The sequence below is a fragment of the Dromiciops gliroides genome, chromosome 2 (assembly GCF_019393635.1).
Source record: "Dromiciops gliroides isolate mDroGli1 chromosome 2, mDroGli1.pri, whole genome shotgun sequence".
In the NCBI taxonomy this organism is placed as follows: domain Eukaryota; kingdom Metazoa; phylum Chordata; class Mammalia; order Microbiotheria; family Microbiotheriidae; genus Dromiciops; species Dromiciops gliroides.
Window position 1 is genome coordinate 358,101,636 of NC_057862.1, and position 18,656 is coordinate 358,120,291.

Below are 18,656 nucleotides of genomic sequence, written 5' to 3' on the forward strand. Positions count from 1 at the left end.
ATTTAGGGGCTCATCAGAAATATTCTTACCCATGATCCATGGCTCTGGATCCACGGGAATGAAACAGTCAGAATAACATAGCATAGACTTTCATAGGGGATGACATCTAAATTCAAAACTAAATGACAAGATATACTTAATAAAGTCCTACACATCCATAATTCAACTGAATTCAATCCAACACTTCCCCCAAAAAGCCATATCCAACCACAGATCATCTATTGCATTTAACGATCATCTCTGTGCAGATAACTCAGACCCACACATCTCACCTGGTACCTCCCTGAATTTTAGCCGCCAGTTGCCTACTGGACATTTCAAAGTGGACATCCTGATATCTCAAACTAAACATGTCTAAAATGGAGGTCATTATCTTTCCTTTCAAATTTTCCTTTTTGTGGAAGGCACTGCTTTAGTATTAATCTTACCTGCTCATTCTTTTCTCAGCCCATCTATCCAATTAGTTGAAAGACCTTGCTGTTTCTACCTATCAGACCTCTTCTCTCTTTTCACACAGCCAATATCTTAGTTTAGGCCCTCATCACCTTTCACCTAGATTATTGCAACCACCTCCTAAGAGATCTCCCAGTCTCTTGAGTCCTTCCCCATTCCAGTCCACCCTACACCCTTCAGCCAAAATAATCTTTCGTAAGCACAGAACAGATCATAACCTCCTCCACTCAATAAACCCCAGTGTCTCCCTATTACCTCTAGAATAAAAATATAAATTATTTTGTTTAGGGTTTTTTTTTTTTTGCGGGGCAATGGGGGTTAAGTGACTTGCCCAGGGTCACACAGCTAGTAAGTGTCAAGTGTCTGAGGCCGGATTTGAACTCAGGTCCTCCTGAATCCAGGGCCAGCACTTTATCCACTGCGCCACCTAGCCGCCCTTGTTTAGTTTTTAAAGCCCTTTGCCACCTGGCACCTACCTATCTTTCCTGTCTACCTGAACATTATTCTTTGGATCCAGTCAAACACAGACCTTCTCCATGTTCTTCACTCATGACACTCTATGTCTCTTTTCTTAGTGCCTTTTACTGCATGAAATAAACTTAACTCCAACTCCTCCTCTAAGATGCAGTCTTCAACCTGAAACCTTTCCTGACTCCAACAGCCAGTGCCCTCCCTCACACATTATTTTGTATTTAACTACTTTGTATATATTTTTATTTATTCATTTTATATTACACACACACTTCTTGTGCCTGTCACAACAGTTAGAGCTTAATAAATTTTTGTCTTAAAAAAATCTCATCAATTTCTGAGGCAACTTCAGACTAAAAATTTTGTAGTCTATGAATTCAGACAATAACTTTAACAAAGAATGCTTTGTTAAAGAATCTACTAAATGTGACTGCTTATAAATAAATTGCCTAAAAGGTGTTAAAGGCCATAACCATCTGCTTATAATTAACTAAAGATAAATGTTAATTGGTTTTTAATAATAGCAATTTAGGTTTGCAAAAGGTCCTTCCTAATAACATTGTGAGGTGGAAGGTATTGGTATTATCTCTATTTTGAGGTTAAATAACTTACCCAAAGTCACATTGCTAGTACTTACTTATATGTCAGAATTTCTATGCAAGTTTCCTGCCCAGCTTCTCTATGCCCTGGTTTTTGTTTGTTTGTTTGCTGGGCAATTGGGGTTAGGTGACTTGCCCGGGGTCACACAGCTAGTAAGTATTAAGTGTCTGAGGTCTAATTTGAATTCGGGTCCTCCTGAATCCAGGGCCTGAACTGGAGGACCTGAGTTCAAATTAGACCTCAGACATTTAACACTTACTAGCTGTGTGACGCCGGGCAAGTCACTTAACCTTCATCCCTCACCCCACAAAGTTTTTGTGTACAGAGTATACCATTATAAAGGAACACACAACATAATAAATATTATGATCTGTTCTTAAAGCAAGTGCTACTTATTGAGAAAAATCATTTTCAGAAGGTGGTAGAGAGCATTTATTCACTGAGTACAGTTCTTGGATAAAAGTCCTTAACAGCAATAGTTATGAGATGGTGGCTCAATACAAGGTTTACAAAGGGGTACAAATGGCTTCTGCTCTCAAAATGCTTACAATCCACCTAGGAAGCCAAAGACGTAAACTGTTAAGACAACGCAGTTATAGGGGCAGCTAGGTGGTACAGTGGATAAAGCACTGGCCCTGGATTCAGGAGGACCTGAGTTCAAATCCGGCCACAGACACTTGCCACTTACTAGCTGTGTGACCCTGGGCAAGTCACTTAACCCTCATTGCCCAGCCAAAAAAAAAAAAAAAAAAGAACGCAGTTACAAGATTGGCATCAATGATTAGAATGGGCCAGATGACAGCTACAGAAATAGAAAGGAGGGAGGGAAAGATCAGTGTGGGTTGGATAAGTGAGGGAAAGCTTCAGAGGGGGTAGGAAGCAAGCTGCGCTTTGTAGGAGAGTAGGGTTGAGAGAGGAGGAAATGAGGAAAGGGAATATAGGCAAAGATTGATGTGGGGAATAGGAAAGACATAATGGGGAGGAGCAGAGTATTTCAGGATAGCTGGAGGTGGACTGATAGAGACAAGTGGTGGAAACCAAGATGGGAAAGATAAGATTGTGGCCAGATTAAATTTAAGTATCGCAGGCTAAAAGTTTTGAACATTATCATGTCAGCAAATTTTCTGATGAAATAGGTGCTTTAAGATTATTCTGGCTTCAGTGTACAACTGGAATGTAAGGGAGAAATACCAGGTAAAAGAGTGATTGAGCAATTCATCAATCAACTTACTAAGTGCCTCCTCATATGTGCCAGGCACTGTGCTATATTTTGGTCCTGGTTGTATGGTGATAAGAACTTGAATGAGGGTGAACAAATGCTAAATTTGGTCAATAATTCCTCATTTTATAAATTCTGAACTTAATTTTAAGCATTAACAAAACAAATTAAACTTATATGACAACTGACACAACTCGACATTATCAAATTCTACACAAAGTTTAAAATTGATATCCATTCTAAAAAGAGCAATTATGCTATTAGGAACTTTCCTTGACAACTGCTACAGAACAAAGTCATACATTAATATGTTCGAACGGTAGAAAATCTACTCAAGGAAAAGATCATAGTGGTGTTTACCTATGTTGTACATTGTCATCCTAAATCTCTACAACCATATGGAGAATGTCCTAACGGCCTTCATTAGGACTGCCCTTTAACTTCTCAGCAGTCTCAAAACTGTGACAAACGTGTCAAATCCCACCAAGATTCAAAAGCCAAGCTTCCTAGTGAGTTTTCTGTGGTGCTGCAATAAGATTACACTTACCTAACTTACTTTAAAAATATTTCATACCGTCCGTCCTATTCCTGACAATCCTTTTAGCCTCAGCATCAAGTCTACTAGCATTGTTAAGTTCTGAAATTGTTCTACAATTCATAGGATACAGAAATCACTTTATGCTGTGGGCAATCTCTAAGTACACTGAAGTATTTAAAAGAAAACTGGTCACAGAACCGCTCAATGACACTAAGCCGGCTTCCATGTCTGTTTGTCGGAAAACATTCTCAAATATAGATTTCGTTTGGAGGCAAAAACAGTTCTCGGTCAAAACACTTATCCCCACTTCCAAGTTGTCTGACCTTGGGCAAGAACATCATTTCTGGTCCTTAGTTTCTTCATCTGTAAAACGGGGATAACATTTGCAGCATCCCCATGGGAATTGTTGTAAAGAAAGCAGTTTTACAGCCCTTTAAGGAGTTTATATCAACGTGAGCCATTACCTCATTAAAAAAAAAAAGGCAAGGAATAAACACATTAACCAATACCGTTTCCCTGTCCTGGGGAATGAAAAAGCTAAGACCACCTTCCACGAAATATGAGGTTGGTTACAAAATAGCGATCTAAGCTGTGGGAACTGCCAGGAGAGTCACACTCTCGTACAGTGCATTTAGGGGAACGCTTGCAAACGCGTCGGACCCAAGCCACGGCGCCTCTCTCCCCCTCGGGGGTCCGCCTTCCTCCAGCCCCGAAAGATTTCACACCCTTAGACTTAAGCAGGGGCAGCCTCCCACTTCTCAAATCAGCATCGGTTTCGTCACTTTCCCTGAGCCCCGGCGGCTCACCCCGGTCCCCAGGACGCACAAAGCGGCAGCGCCTTTCGCGAATCAGGAGCAAAAGGAGGGAAGGGTTGGCCGAAAAGTGCCCAGGGAGGTGCTGCGGCCGCGGCAGCCAGCTGCGCCCCCGAGTGAAGCCGGGTCTTACCTCCCCCCGCGCCCCATGGGCTCGCCCACTCACCGCGATAAGGGCGCTGCTGGTGCGGCTCTGCTCCGCGGCGCTGCTGTCCGAACCCTCTACGGCTGCGGCGGGGGCCGGGGCCGGGGCGGGCGGCGGGGCGGCCGGGGCCGGGGCAGGCGGCGCGGGCTGCCGGTGCTTGCCGGCGCGTTTGGCCTTGGCCTGCAGGCAGCGCTGGTGCAGGGCGAACGTGTGCTGCCGCTCCAACTCCAGGCGCTCGGGCGACACGGCCTCGTAGCGGGCCTCGCAGGTGCTGTGGTGCCGCCGGCACAGCTCGATACGGCGGCGGAGGCGCTCCATGACCGCGCTGTGCCGCGGTATCGCGAACTCCGCCATGGGGCAGGGGGGCGGCAGCAGCACCATGGGCCGCCGCGGGCGCCGGGCCGCGCCGCCTCCTCCGGTGTTGCTCCCGAGTGGCCCGAGCCGGGCCCGGGCCCCTGTGGTTGCTTCCTTCCCCTTCCCTTTCCCGGCGGCGGCGGCGGCGGCGGCTTTCCCTATAGTAGAGCCATAATCCCGAGGCCGGCGCCGCGCACTAAGGACCAAGCGGCGGCCCAGCAGGCCAGGGCACCGAGCGTCTTCCCGGCGGAGGCCGCGATCCCCCGCCTCAGGGCCTGGCCGACCCCCGCGGCCCTATTTCCATTGTTTTCCGCGCCGCCTCCGCCACCGCCATCTTGAAATTGTTCGGGACGCTTTCGGGAGGGGGCGGGCCCTCCGCCGGCGGCGATGGGTTCTACGTTCGACGTCCTGATTTGATAGACAGGTCTTTGACCAACCCGAGAGGAGCAGGACAACTACGCACCTGCAACTGCGTATAGAGGGCGGGACTTCGGCTCGGAAAAATAGCGTTTAAAAGGAACTGGAAGGAAAGAAAAAGAAGGCAACCAATGAGAAGACGAAAGTTTGGGACGGAAATAGCGTTTAAAAGGAACTGAAAAGAAGGGAAAGGAAGGCAACCAATGAGAAGATGAAGGATTGGGACGGAAATAGTGTTTAAAAGGAACTGAAAAGAGAAGGAAAAGCAAGGCAACCAATGAGAAGACGAGGGTCTGGGACAGGGTAAGGGTTGAGACGGAATGGGGCTGGGTGAATTAGAGAATGATTGACATAGCTAGCAGCCATCCAGGGCAATCTCTTTTCTTAGCTGAAAGTGTGCAAAGGAGTCCCTGAGTTTGCCTCCTCTCGGGCCCTTCTTTACTTACAGTCGGTTTGGCTAGCCTTTTGTGGCCTCCTACCGTAGCGTAAGGTTATGCCAATTTGCCAGGATTCTCTAGGCCTAGGTTAGCTGTTTGAACCCGGTGTACGGCCCACCTCCAGGCAGGACGTTTTCTTCTTTCCGCACTTTTCCTGGGACTGGAGAACACTAGAGCTAACACCCAAGAAAGGATGACTATATCAAAAGTATGTCTAGTATTGCTGAGGGCAAAATCTTGGCGGGGGGCGGAGGGGGGGGGTGTCGGGGGAGAAAGCCCGTTTGACGCCTCTGGAAATCTTTTATTACTTTTTATCAAGTGACAATATACTATGCCTATAGTAATTGTTACAGATGCTAAGTTTGCATTATTCCTTACTAGATGAATAGGCATTGGAGACTTTTCTGCCTTTCAAAACCCCAAACCAGGTACTGAAAGGGGTGATTGTGAAGAGGCATCGACCCTTCACCTATAGGAGCAGACAAGAGATACAGAATTTTGCTGCTTCTGTACAGAAACAAAAGGAATGCCAAATTATTGTAGCTTAGGGGTATTAACTTTCTCAAAACGTAACGTGAGGTAATTAATTTTATTCCAATAAAACTAAAAACTTGTTTTTCTGCCTCCAAGGACGGTGCCTCTTTTGGGTCATTAGGCACACCCCCCATTGCTCAGGTCTGGTGCCGATTCGCAATAAAAAGGGAAAAGCTGAATAGATTTTAATTTTCTTTATTAGAGTAAACTGTTACATTATAACTTATCCAATATATTTATATATGCATATTGCATCTATAATTATCCTTCCACAACAGACACAGGAGTGGTTGCTGAGAGAACAGTTCCTGTTTAGCAATACAAGGAAACTGCTCAAGGACTTATGGAGGCAATACTGGCTTGAGAAACTGTATGGGCCCAAATTAAATTAAAAAAAAAAAGTCACTGGCTAAGAGCACCCTATTTACTGCCCTAAGTGGAGGCATAATAAAGAACATATGTTGCATAACCATCTTTATCCAGAACACCATCCCTCTTCATCAACCTTTCTTCCTAATGTAAAAGGTCACCATACATCTCAGGGCAGATTTCCTATTTATTGGAAATGTTCTCCATTTCCTTCATTTAAAGATACAACCAAACAAGAGCCAGTAATGAGAATCAATTTTGCTGCATTTATATGCACCCCCTTTAGTACAGCAACATAAAAAAACCAAAAAACACCCCCTCCATTTATAGAAAAGCTTTCTTTTGGCATAGTTTTCAAAGTCCTCCTAGTATTAGAAACTACAACTGGAGTCTAATATCTGGTTTGGAGTAACAGTGGTTACTTTTTGAAAAAATAAATCACTGTGGCAACCCCCCCATCCTTACCACCTAGAAACAAATTAACAACTGAAAATACTTTGAATTCTATGATCTATCTAACCAACAAGACTAAACAAGCATGTTTTCTGTTTTGCTGTTCAGGCTCCCAGCTTCCTTTCCTGAACACAAATTCCAATTTTATATATAGTTCCTAATATTTTGTTGAGTCAAGATCTGTATTAATTTTCCCACAATGTGTTGGAAACTAAGGGGAAGATTGATTTTTGAGGGGAAAAGGTTGTTTAAAATCAAAGTAGTGCACACCAAAGGAGGAAACATGCACAAATGAAGGTAAAGAAGCTTAGTCAAAAGCAGAAGAGATTAACACGTAGCTTTAATGCAACACCGTTTTAGTAGCTTGACAAATGGAAAAGAATAGCACTTTTTCTGTGAATGGGAGAAACTGAGGAGCACATCTGTTGGAGGACAGGAATTTGCACATTAATGAACCAGACAACTGGAGTGTAAAATAACTAAACATTGTTGCCTCTTGTTGAGGTGCTGTGCAAAGTGTGGCTGGTCATCCATGACAAAGCTGTCAGATACTGAAGTAGGAGGCCTCACCTTACACTGGCAAAGTAGAGAGAGAACCAGGAAGAGCCACTTGTAAAACTATTTTGTGTTAAATAATATGGAATCTATGGGACAAGTTCTGAAAAGTTCCTGGTCTTGTAGGGTGCACAAAGATGCCTATTTTAAGGAATCAAAATAATGCAAGGTCAGCTTAAGTTTCCATTGCCCAGGTGGGAAGAAAATCATCAAAACGAGAGGCACATAATAGTTCTGAAGGTACAGTTGGAAGTGCAATGGTCCCATACTTTTGCTTCAAGTAGATACCTGTAAACATGCTTTCAGGCCCTTACTAAATAAAGGTTTATTTGCATTGGACTTCATTGCTACATTTATGGCCACTTTGACCTAGCAAGATAACATGAAAGAAGATAGCATTGAACAGGCAGAAAAAATATCCTCTAGTCTTCCACCTGTTGCCTCTCAACTTTTAAAGAGAGGTGCCAGTCATGGAGTAGAATAGTCCACAAAATAAACTGACAATTCTTTTTGAGAATTCTCTCTAATATCACCTCCTGCTGTTCCCAATAAGAACACTGTGGAGTGTTTATATATTCAGTGCAAGGACAGTGAATCAGTACATTTCAAGCTATTCTAAACAAACAGCGAAAATAGCAACATCCAGCTCCCAATGTATTTCAGTAGAGTGTGATGTCATTACAAAGCACTAATAACTCTTTGGAGTAAATGCTCAGATAACCCTCATCTGCATTTGAATCCCCCCTCCCCCCAATTAAAGACCTAAGACCAGCAATACACTAAGCCACCTAGCAAACTGTTTGAATTGGAACCCCCTACTTTCAGTGTACTTTAAGATGCAATTGTTACATGGAGACTTAAAAAAAATTCAACAGTTATGTATACCAGGTAGCTCATGCTACAAAACCCAGACAACCCCATTGTCCAACCAAATACTTTGTGAACAATTGCATTGTTTGAAATCAAATCTGAATCAGTTTGTCTGATCTGACCACTATAATCTCTAAACACATAAATGGGAAAAATGAGGGATTGACTATGTTCTAGTCTGTATCTGGACACTGAAGACATTTGAGTCTTTTAAATTATTTTTTAAAAACCGTGTGTGTGTGTGTGTGTGTGTGTAACCACTCAAGTTTAACACTGTGCTGAGCATATAATCATTTCCAGCAATGGAGGGCAAGCTGCACTCTGAAGAAACTGCATAGCAGCAGGGAAAAAGCCTGGGATGGGGGAAACAATAACAGAGTGGAAGGAGAAACTGTAACAACCCCCCCCCCCCACCACACACACACACACACACACACAGTCGCACACCCCCTGACAGCCCCAATGAGTAGTGCTCAAAGTCTAGAGAAACCACATAAGGTTAGAGCCCAGACAACCAGCCTGGGAAGCCTGAATGCCTAAGTACCAATGGTAAGTCTACCCACCTATTTATTCTTGGTGCCAACTATGGAATACTGGAACTTTAGCAGTAACCAAAGGCAACACATATTGTGGCCTAATCATGCTCCTTCCAACACAGAGTGGAAAAAGAAGGGCCTTTTTTGTAGCTCTATTTTTAATAAAGCTTAATCAAACAGTATCTATTATGGTTTGGAATTCTCCCCCAATCTCAAATCTCCTGAAGAGGTAGAATGAAAGAGTGGGAGAGAGTAATCAATGTTATCCACACAAATGACTTCACTTTAAACATGATTATCAATTTTAAGGGACATAGACACTTCAATGTTTTGGAATATCGAAGTTTATAAAAAAAAAAACTACGTTATAAAAACTGCAATTCATCACCTAGCATTTTCTAAACTTTGCTGTTATTTTTCCATGGATAGATTAATACATTAAATTAAGCCAAAGTTCTTGAAGATTGGCAATATTCTAACATTCTATTTTTTAAAAGTGTTTTAAAACCAAAAAACAAAACAGCCCCCCCCCCCCCCAAACCAAACCCTAACAGGTTAGTTGCTTCATGTTACATCCAGAATTCATTGCCCATACATTAAATGCTTTCTTTCTACAGGAATGGTGTTCTTTTTATCACAATTGCAATTAATTACTGCTAGATGCTCAAAATTTCATTGGATAGTGTTTGACTGGAATCTGTTGATAGTGAAGTCTTGAGGTTTTTCTGGGTTTCAACATATAAGGTTTATCCCAGGTCCTCTCCTAGGATCACATCCAGGGTAGGGGGAAAAGGGAATCACAGATCAAGTTCTTAAATTCTTTCAATCTCTTCGTGGCTTTCTGTTTCTGGGTGATCTGTTCAAAACTTCATCTTCCTGTTGGTTGAAAAGAATTTAGTAAGAAATCCATCATTACCATCAACAAATACTTACTGAGTTGCTTGCTGGTGCTTATGTGGCTAAGACATAGTTCCTACCCATAAGGGTCATACAATCTAGTGAAGGAGACAGGTCAAGATGATGTATTAATCTGAACGCAAGACATGCTTTCCTCCAAAGTCTGACTTTAACAAAACCTGACAGGTGAATAATTGTCTCTGTTTATGGCAAATTCTTATGATGAATACTTGTATTTCTGGGTGGGTTACTCTGGGACTAATACCAGAAGGAGTCCATTGGGTCCATACTCGAACAAAACCTTTCCAGATTGCTAGGTCCTGTGCCAGATTGCACTCTCCATCATGTAGGACATTAGTGAACATCTGGGACCAGTGAAGCATAAAAAGAAATAATACAAGGGCTTCACATGCCAAATGTCACATGCATAAGACACAAATAAGACACAACAAAAAACCAGAAGTTTAGAGGGAAAAAAATCACTGTTGACTAGGTGATCAATAGGGATTTCATGGAAAAGATAAGAGGGTTTAGCTGGGCTTTCACATTAAAGGTAAGATTTAGACAAGTTCATGGAGAAGTATTAATATAAACAAAGGTGTAAGGCTAGAGTGCTTATGAGACACTTGGGACGATGAAGGATTTGTAGGACTGGATTTATCTGTGAGACAGTAGTAAAAGTAGTGAAAGGATGTAGTGATAATGACAATGGCTAGAATTTCAGACTAAGGAGTTTAGATAGAAAGGAATATAGTGGAAGGAACTAATAAACTTTTAATTTAGATTAAGGCTGGGGCAGCTAGGTGGTGCAGTGGATAAAGAAGCACTGGCCTTAGATTCAGGAGGACCTGAGTTCAAATCCAGCCTCAGACACCTGACACTAGCTGTGTTACCCTGGGCAAGTCACTTAACCCCAATTGCCTCTCACCCCCCCCCCAATTAGATTAAGGCCAATTTTTAAACCTTGGGAAAACAAGATTTTATCTTTCATATCATTTATTGTGAAAATTGATTTTTGGCACTGTACAATCTCAAATCAAGTAAAACTTGTTCCCTTCCATGATTAGTCTAGTATACCTATCACTGGGCTGGCTCTAAGTGCAACTTACAATACAACTGTAATTCTTTTCATATGAATTTAAAGAAATGAAAACTGCAGTTGCCTCTAAACTCCTTTCCTTACCTCTGCTTTAGGTTTTCTCTCTTCATCCTCTTGACTAATAGTACCTGCATCCTCTTCAGCATCACTTTTCTGCTTCTCTTCTATGAGTGAGAAGTTAAAGAAATTAAGAAAACTTTCTAAATAAAACCAATTCAGTAAACATTAAGCCAATGCTCTTCTATGACTGCACTGTGCCAGGTGCTTGGAAAGATATAAGCAATTAAAATCAGACACAGCACCCATCTTCATGGAGCTTACAGTTCAGTAGAAGGACGAGATAAAAAATATACAATGACATTATATGGCAAAGAACAGAAGTCAGGGAGGGATGGTGGCAGTTGAGTCTTACAAGAAGGATGAAGCATGGAAGTGAACAATGAGACGAGGACAAAAAGAGAGAGATATACCAGATTGTGCAAGACCAAAAAACTCTTTGGTTGACAACAGGCAACTATGGAAGACTTTTGAGCAGGAGGGAGATTCATGCAAAAATATAATCTAGCAGCAGTTTTGAGAACAGAAAGAAAGCCTAAGGAGTTTACTGCAATAGTTCAGGAAGGTGATAATGAATGCCTGTAGCTACATTTGTAATAGAGGGTAGAGCTGAGAGATATTTTGGATGAGGTTAAGAGATAAAAGTCAAAAGGTCTGATGTCAAGGATGAGCAGGATGTTTCCAAAAAAAACGTGGGAAACCTTGTATGGAACAGATACAAAATGAAATGAGCAGAACCAAGAGAACATTGTACACAGTATCAGCAATACTGTACAATGATAAACTGAATGACAACACTTGTGATCAATACAACAATCCATGACAATTTCAAAGGACTTGATAAAATGATGATGAACTTGAGTGAAGACCGAAGCAAACTTTTTTTTGGGGGGGTGAGGCAATTGAGGTTAAGTGACTTGCCCAGGGTCACACAGCTAGTAAGTCTTAAGTGTCTGAGGCAGGATTTGAACTCAGGTCCTCCTGAGTCCAGGGCCGGTGCTCTATCCACTGCGCCACCTAGCTGCCCTTGAAGCATACTTTTAAAAACTTTTTTCTTGTGGAGGTTTGTGTGTTTTCTTTTGCATCATGGCTAATAGGGAAATGTTTTGCATAACTTCACATGTATAACCAATATATTGCTTACCTTTTCAAAGGGAGGGAAGAGAAGAGAATCTGGGACTCAAATTTTGTTAAAACGAATATTATGGGGCAGCTAGGTGGCACAGTGGATAAAACACTGGCCCTGGATTCAGGAGGACCTGAGTTCAAATCTGGCCTCAGACACTTGACACTTACTAGCTGTGTGACCCTGGGCAAGTCACAACCCCCATTGCCCCGCAAAAACAAAAAACAAAAAATGAATATTAAGATACAGAAAAATGTATCTCAAAAAATTTTAAAGGCTTGATTAATGCCACAGACTAGTAGTAAAAGCAAGAACAGGTTAAGAGGTAAGTTTGATTTTAGACATGCTGAAGGGAAATCCACATGGAGTTATGACCAAAATCTTCTGGCAAAAATTGACTAATTTGGTATTTATTAGCCTTTATACTATTCAGTGCAACAGATTGGAAATACTTAATGTGTCCTCACCAATTTTCTCTTCAGTTTCTTCTTCTTCATCTCTCTTCTCCTTTTCCTCCTCTTTTTCCTCCTCCTCTTCCTTCACATCTGGTTGAGGAGCATCAGTCTTCTTATACTCTGCAGCATTGGGCTGTTTCTGAAACAATAAAATCCTCACAAAATTGATTGAAGGTGTACACATTTCCAGTGCACTACTAGGACTAAATCATTTAAATTAGGAAGGTACTTGTGAATTGGTGAGCCAGACTAAGAAAGACACTATAGAGCCCTTTTAGCTTTGTTATTTCTCCTAAGTTGTCCAGGAGAACCCTGCTTTTATCTTTAGATAAGTCACCAAATTTAATGTCTTCCCAAATAATTTCCTCCAAAGAAATCCATACCTTTCCAGAACAGCAGAAGAGTATCACAAGGAACAATGGCAAGGCCACAGTGAGGATATAGACCACCCAAAGCCATGGACGTTCCTCAGCTGCTTCAAGCATTTGCCCCATGACACCAGGCTGAAATATAAGCAGAAGGCGTTTGATTTAAATTTTGGCTATACCCACACCCTACAATCTAGCTAATGGGGTTTTCATTAGCTTTCCCCCCCTTCTTGAATTAAACTGTCCTCATCTCTATCTCATAGCACTCACTGGGTCCTTCAAGACTCAGCCTTTTCAGATTTCCAACTGCATGTGCCATCTACCCGTCCCTGTTTGCCTTTTATATATTCTGGTGTGTGTTTTTTAAAGTGCTTGTTTCTCAACAGAATTTCCTTGAGGGCAGGGCCCTGTATCCTAGGCACTAAGCATAGTGCACTAACAAATACTTATTGATTGAGAAATTCACTCAATTTTGCTGCTCTAATCCTACAATGTCTATGCTCTTAAAGGACAATCAAAAAGCAAACTTATAAATTTAGGTAATGGAAATTCTACAATTGAGGCTTAAGTTCTAGAATACTGAGTTCAATTTGCTTTCATTTCCCCTCTTCTCTTCAGGAACCTGCTTTTCTGCATGGGACAGTGAGGCTCAAATTTTCTAGTCTCTGAAAATTTTGGTGAGTGAACCAACATTTCTGTGAAGTCTGTATCTTCTCAACAGCATAACCAACCTCTGCAGCCCCATCCGCCGCTTTCTTCAGACCCCACCCATCACTGGCCCAATCATCTGCAACAACTCGGTCTGCACAAATAATAAAGTTGTCAAAAAAGATGTCTGAGGTCATGGACCACAGTTCCAGACCCACAGCACTGAAAGGAGTCATTTTGAAAGGCTCTAGATCTTCAAAGAAATCTGGATTTGGAATCTTCCTGGGTTTCCAGATTCCCTATAAAGAAAATAACAAGGGAATTAAAACATAAGCAAGATCCTTTCTTTACACTGCTTGTAAAAGTAATCAAGGAAGATACACACATCTCTGCAAACCATCTCTCATCGTGAAAACAAAGTTTTTAACATTTCTAAAAAAGGAACAAGCAGGCATCTAAAAAGATGATTTCTGAAGGGAAATTACATTTAAGATCACTAGATTAGGAGGTAGTGGATTTAATGTACTCAATTTGATTCAAATCACTTGGAATATACTATAGAAAAAGTTAAAGAACATACAAACGCTTGATATACAACATCTATATAATCACCCATCTCTCAAAGGAAAATACCTTTATTATGTGGTTTGCAAGATCAAAAATTATATTATATAAGTCTATGCCCTAAAGTAGAAGTAAATGCTATCCATTAAACCAAATGTCCCTTCAAAGTGTTGAGATTGTTATTTTCCTTACTCAAAGATTCCTGTCTTCTCAAACATTCCTCTCATCCCTCCAAAATTATTGTCTTTCTCTTCATATATTCCAATGAAACTTTTATTCAAGACAATCTCTTCTGCATAAGGAACATGCGTGTTTTTAGGATTCTGAAAAATTCTTTTAGGACAATTGACCAAAGGTTTTTTAAGTTAACAAAACATTACTATATAAGAATAAACTGGAATAGATTTGATTTGCCTAAAAGCTGCTCAAAATGTATGTATCTCTTCAATATATTATTGATAATGTTGTTTAATTTTTGTAAAAGAAGTAATTTTAAAATAATTTAAAGCTCTTTCATTTGATATGGGGTTGACTGGGGTAGATATCTTCCTGATTTTTTAAGTAGAAAAGGGAAACAAAGGCTAGGAGAAGTCACATGACTTGCCCACAAAAGACCAGAGCCCAACTCCTAGTCCAGAGCTTAGTCACAGGACTGAGGCACCACCGCCACCTGGTGGTAGCATTCCTAAATCAGATGTTCTAGTTTCAAAGGGAGAAGGGGACAAATCTGTAAACTGTAAATTGTTAAAGTGACATCTTACAGTCTCCATATCTAAGTTGAAAACATTTAAAACCACTCAACTATCTCTGCATTAACATGAAATTCTGTTTCCATTTGAACTTTGAATACTCAATCAATGAAAGACATCAAGCAGTTACTTTCTCAACAAAACAACCATCCTCAAAGTTCGCAAAGAGTTGAGATCAAACCAACATCAGACACCGACCTGGTAGTTAGGATTGTCAATCATAGGTGCCTTCCATTTGCCCTTGTAATTGGGATTGTCGATGGTAGGTCTTTGCCAGACACCACAACCAGGGGCTGACTCACATTTTGGGTTTGCAATTTGGGGAGCTTCCCACTCTCCATCCATATCTTCATCCCTAGAGATAAAAACTTAGGATTTTAAATACAGTCTGCTACATGTGAAATATTCATTGCTTTTACCTAAGATACTGTTTAAAAACAACAGATTTATAGTGCTTAATTGTTTCAATAGTTTTATCTGGTGACAGATCCTTAATCTCATTTAAATCTAAGAATTCCTTTAAAAAAGGGAAGGAGTTGGGGATGGGGTGAGAAGTTTAGACATACCAATCCTCTGGCTTCTCTGCATCTGGGTCAGATACATATTCCGGCTCATCATCCAACCAGCCTTCAGGTTTTGTAGCATCCTCATCTGGAATCTTAGCAGGAGCAGACTCATCCCTTAAGGGCCAGGGGAAACATATAATGTTACTTGATAAAGAATTATTAGTGCCATGCTCCACCAATCCTACTAATACTATTTATATGAGATTTGCAAAGCAAACCCCGATAAAAAAGGTAGTACAAGTAGTATTATTCTTTTTCGAAAGATGAGGAAACTGACTAAGGCACTGAGAAGTTAAATGACTGACCCACAATTATATTATCAAAGGCAGGATTTGAACTCACCTTTCCTGATTCCAAATTGAATGTTCCCTCTAGGACACCAAATAGCTTTTTAGCTCTACTCAAGCTCATGGAAGAAGTATGTAAGCTATTCTGCCCTGACCCCTCCCAGATCACTCAGAGCGTTCCTTCCTGATTGACCCACACACAATACATTTGTTTTTAGGCTTTTATCTCATACTGTCTGGTCTATTTCAATAGCTTCCTTATTGGTCTCCATGACTCAAGTCTCTTTTTAATGCAGTCTTTCACATAGCTTCCCATGTGTCTTTCCTAAAGCATGCATATGACCACGTCACTAATGCAACAATTCCACTAATTTCCTATTGCTTTTGTTTGGCCTTTTAAAGCCCTTCACAATCTAGCCCCAATTTATATCTTTTCAGCCTCACTATATATGTTACGACTCAATGCAACACACTTTTAGGTCTAACCAAACTGCCTTTCTATCTGTTCTTCATACACTACTGATCATCCCCCTCACAGAATACCTAACTTCCTTCAAAATTTAACCCAAACATTTACCTCCTATGTAGAACCTTTCCTAATTCTGCCAAATTCAAGTGCCTTCCATATTCCTTAACAGCCTGGTCTTTATGTGGGCTATACTTAATATGTGTACACATGTTGGCACATAGAAATCACTTAATATAAATGTTTATAATTCAATTATCATATTGCCCTTCTCCTAAATTTATACTCTTTTAGAGAAGTAATAACTTCTTTTTTATATCTTTGTATCCCCAGGAATCTAGAAGAGTACCCTGAACATCACAAATATTTGTTTTAAGTGTGTACACACATACATACACATTCATTATAAAGTTAATCAGAACAGATAAAAAAGCTTTATTGCTGTACTCTAGCTTTGCTTAGTTTCTCCAAAATACAGTTCCTAAATGATTGTGGCCACTTGCCAAGAGCTACAAACTTAGGGAAAAAAAGAGTAATTAAATAAACATTAAAAGCAGTAGGTGGTTTACAATTATTCCTATACTGCTTTATACTTGAATTATTTAATATAAACATCAATCAATCCTGGTACATCAGAAACAACATTAGATTAAGAGACCTGAGGCCTGGGATCTATTTCTACTTTGCTACTAAACTAGCAAAGTAACTTTTGTTAACTCACTTCATCTTTCCCAATGTGCAAAAATGGAGGTGTTGAAAGAGTTCTTGAAAATAAATTCCAACCATAGAATTATTTTTTCAAAAACCTGAATTTATGTAACAACAGCTCCCATTGTATATTCAAGCATTTACTATATTCAAGACTGACTACCCCAGGAGTAAAAAAAGCTCTTCAAGTCACTCAGCCCTTACTCACCAGTCATCTGGTTTGACAGCATCAGGATCTGGTATCTTGGGTCTCTCATCCCAGTCTTCAGGTTTTTGGTCATTTGGGTCCTCAATTTCCCGGGGAGGATTCACAGGAGGAGTCATATCATTCAGCAGGTTCCCACTATTCACAACTGTCTGATCAACTAATATCTCAAAACTATTATCTGGATTCAAGACTACGAAGAAAAAATTACAGGGAAATACTATGGAGTAAGAGAAATTTTTCCTTTTCTAATAACACTGTTCCTTCCACTCACTGACCAAAATATAATAATCCTTCTTGCTACTGGTTCCTTTATAAAACAAAAGGGCCTTATCACCCAAGCATTTATTAAACATATATATTTGGTGCAAGATCTTATCAATAGAACACTCATTCAAAAGTGTCTACCCAACATAAGATCCAAAGGGAGAATGGAGGAAGGCTCATATTCTACCTCATACCACTGACATGGCACAAACTGTTGCTCCCCATGAAAAGACAAGAGAACTTTTTTTTTTGGCAAGGCAGTGAGGGTTAAGTGACTTGCCCAGGGTCACACAGTAAGTGTCAAGTGTCTGAGGCTAGATTTGAACTCAGGTTCTCCTGAATCCAAGGTTGATGCTTAATCCACCTCACCATCTAGCTGCCCCTGACATGGGAACTTTTAAATCAATTTATCTCTAGAGGGAAAAGGTATCTAAGTTTCAACTGTATCACTCATTTTCTTAATTTTAAACTAAGTAATTAAAAAAAACCCTATTTCAAAATAGTGGGAAAATTATATAGTCTACTCTTGCATACTTCTATTACTTTCATAAATGAACTACGGGAGCTCTGCATTCTGTCTTTTTAGAGTCAAACGAAGACTAGAATCACTGATTTAAGGCAATTAGATGATCTCAGATGCTTCATTAAATTACTAACAAATGAATTTAGAAGTCAAGAGTTACTGCAAATAATGTTCTGTTAAAAACCCATCACAAGAAACATCGTATATACAGGTAAACATATTAAATTTGCCAAAACTTTTGAGCAACAAAGAAAACAAAACCTAAGAGAAATTAAGATGAGTCTGAGGAATTAAGCGAAATTAAGAATTAATCAATTGATTTTGATGTAATCAACTGATTAAGAATTAAGATGCAAAAAAAGCAAACAAAAAGAATTAAGATGAGGAAGCAACTAGGTGGTGCAGTGGATAAAGCACAGGTCCTGGATTCAGGAGGACCTGAGTTCAAATCCAACCTGACACGTGACACTAGTTGTGTGACCCTGAGCAAGTCACTCATTGTCCTGCCTCCCCCCTCCCCCCGCAAGGAAAAGAATTAAGATGGTAGGGAAGCTAGGTGACAAAGTAGATAGAGTGCCAGGCCTATAGTCAGGAAGATTCTCAACTCTGGCCTCAGACACTTACTGTGAAACCCTGTGCAAGTCACTTAATCCTGTTTCCCTCAGTTTCCTCATCTGTAAAATGAGCTGGAGAAGGAAATGGCAAACCACTTCAGTATCTTTGCCAATAAAACCCCAAATGGGGTTAGAAAAGAGTTGGATACAATTGAGGGGAAAAAAAAGGAAACAGGTCAATGAGTTCTGTCTTTGCTAGAAACATTCCTCTACAAAATATTTATTTTGGGACAAGAAGTATGCTCTTAAAAATTCAAGCTTCAATCTCGTCTGAACTTGCTATTTTGAACTTTC

At 40.5% G+C, this 18,656-nt stretch overlaps 2 protein-coding genes across 5 annotated transcripts in view; both read right to left on the reverse strand.

Moving 5' to 3' along the window:
* The window catches only part of MAML1 (mastermind like transcriptional coactivator 1), a 54,138-nt gene extending 48,831 nt beyond the window's left edge, over positions 1-5,307 (reverse strand). The window contains exon 1 of the mRNA XM_043984232.1: positions 4,260-5,307. Coding sequence (XP_043840167.1) covers positions 4,260-4,619 — 360 coding nt within the window. The 5' untranslated portion in view covers positions 4,620-5,307. The remainder of the gene's footprint in view (positions 1-4,259) is intronic.
* An 852-nt stretch (positions 5,308-6,159) lies between these two features.
* Positions 6,160-18,656, reverse strand: part of CANX (calnexin) — a 32,691-nt gene continuing 20,194 nt past the window's right edge. For all 4 annotated transcript variants that reach the window (XM_043984234.1, XM_043984233.1, XM_043984235.1 and 1 more), the window contains exons 8-15: positions 16,962-17,151; positions 15,293-15,406; positions 14,925-15,081; positions 13,497-13,712; positions 12,781-12,900; positions 12,410-12,536; positions 10,844-10,923; positions 6,160-9,639 (exon numbers count right to left, since the gene is read on the reverse strand). In XM_043984234.1, coding sequence (XP_043840169.1) covers positions 9,586-9,639; positions 10,844-10,923; positions 12,410-12,536; positions 12,781-12,900; positions 13,497-13,712; positions 14,925-15,081; positions 15,293-15,406; positions 16,962-17,151 — 1,058 coding nt within the window. In that variant the 3' untranslated portion in view covers positions 6,160-9,585. The remainder of the gene's footprint in view (positions 9,640-10,843; positions 10,924-12,409; positions 12,537-12,780; positions 12,901-13,496; positions 13,713-14,924; positions 15,082-15,292; positions 15,407-16,961; positions 17,152-18,656) is intronic.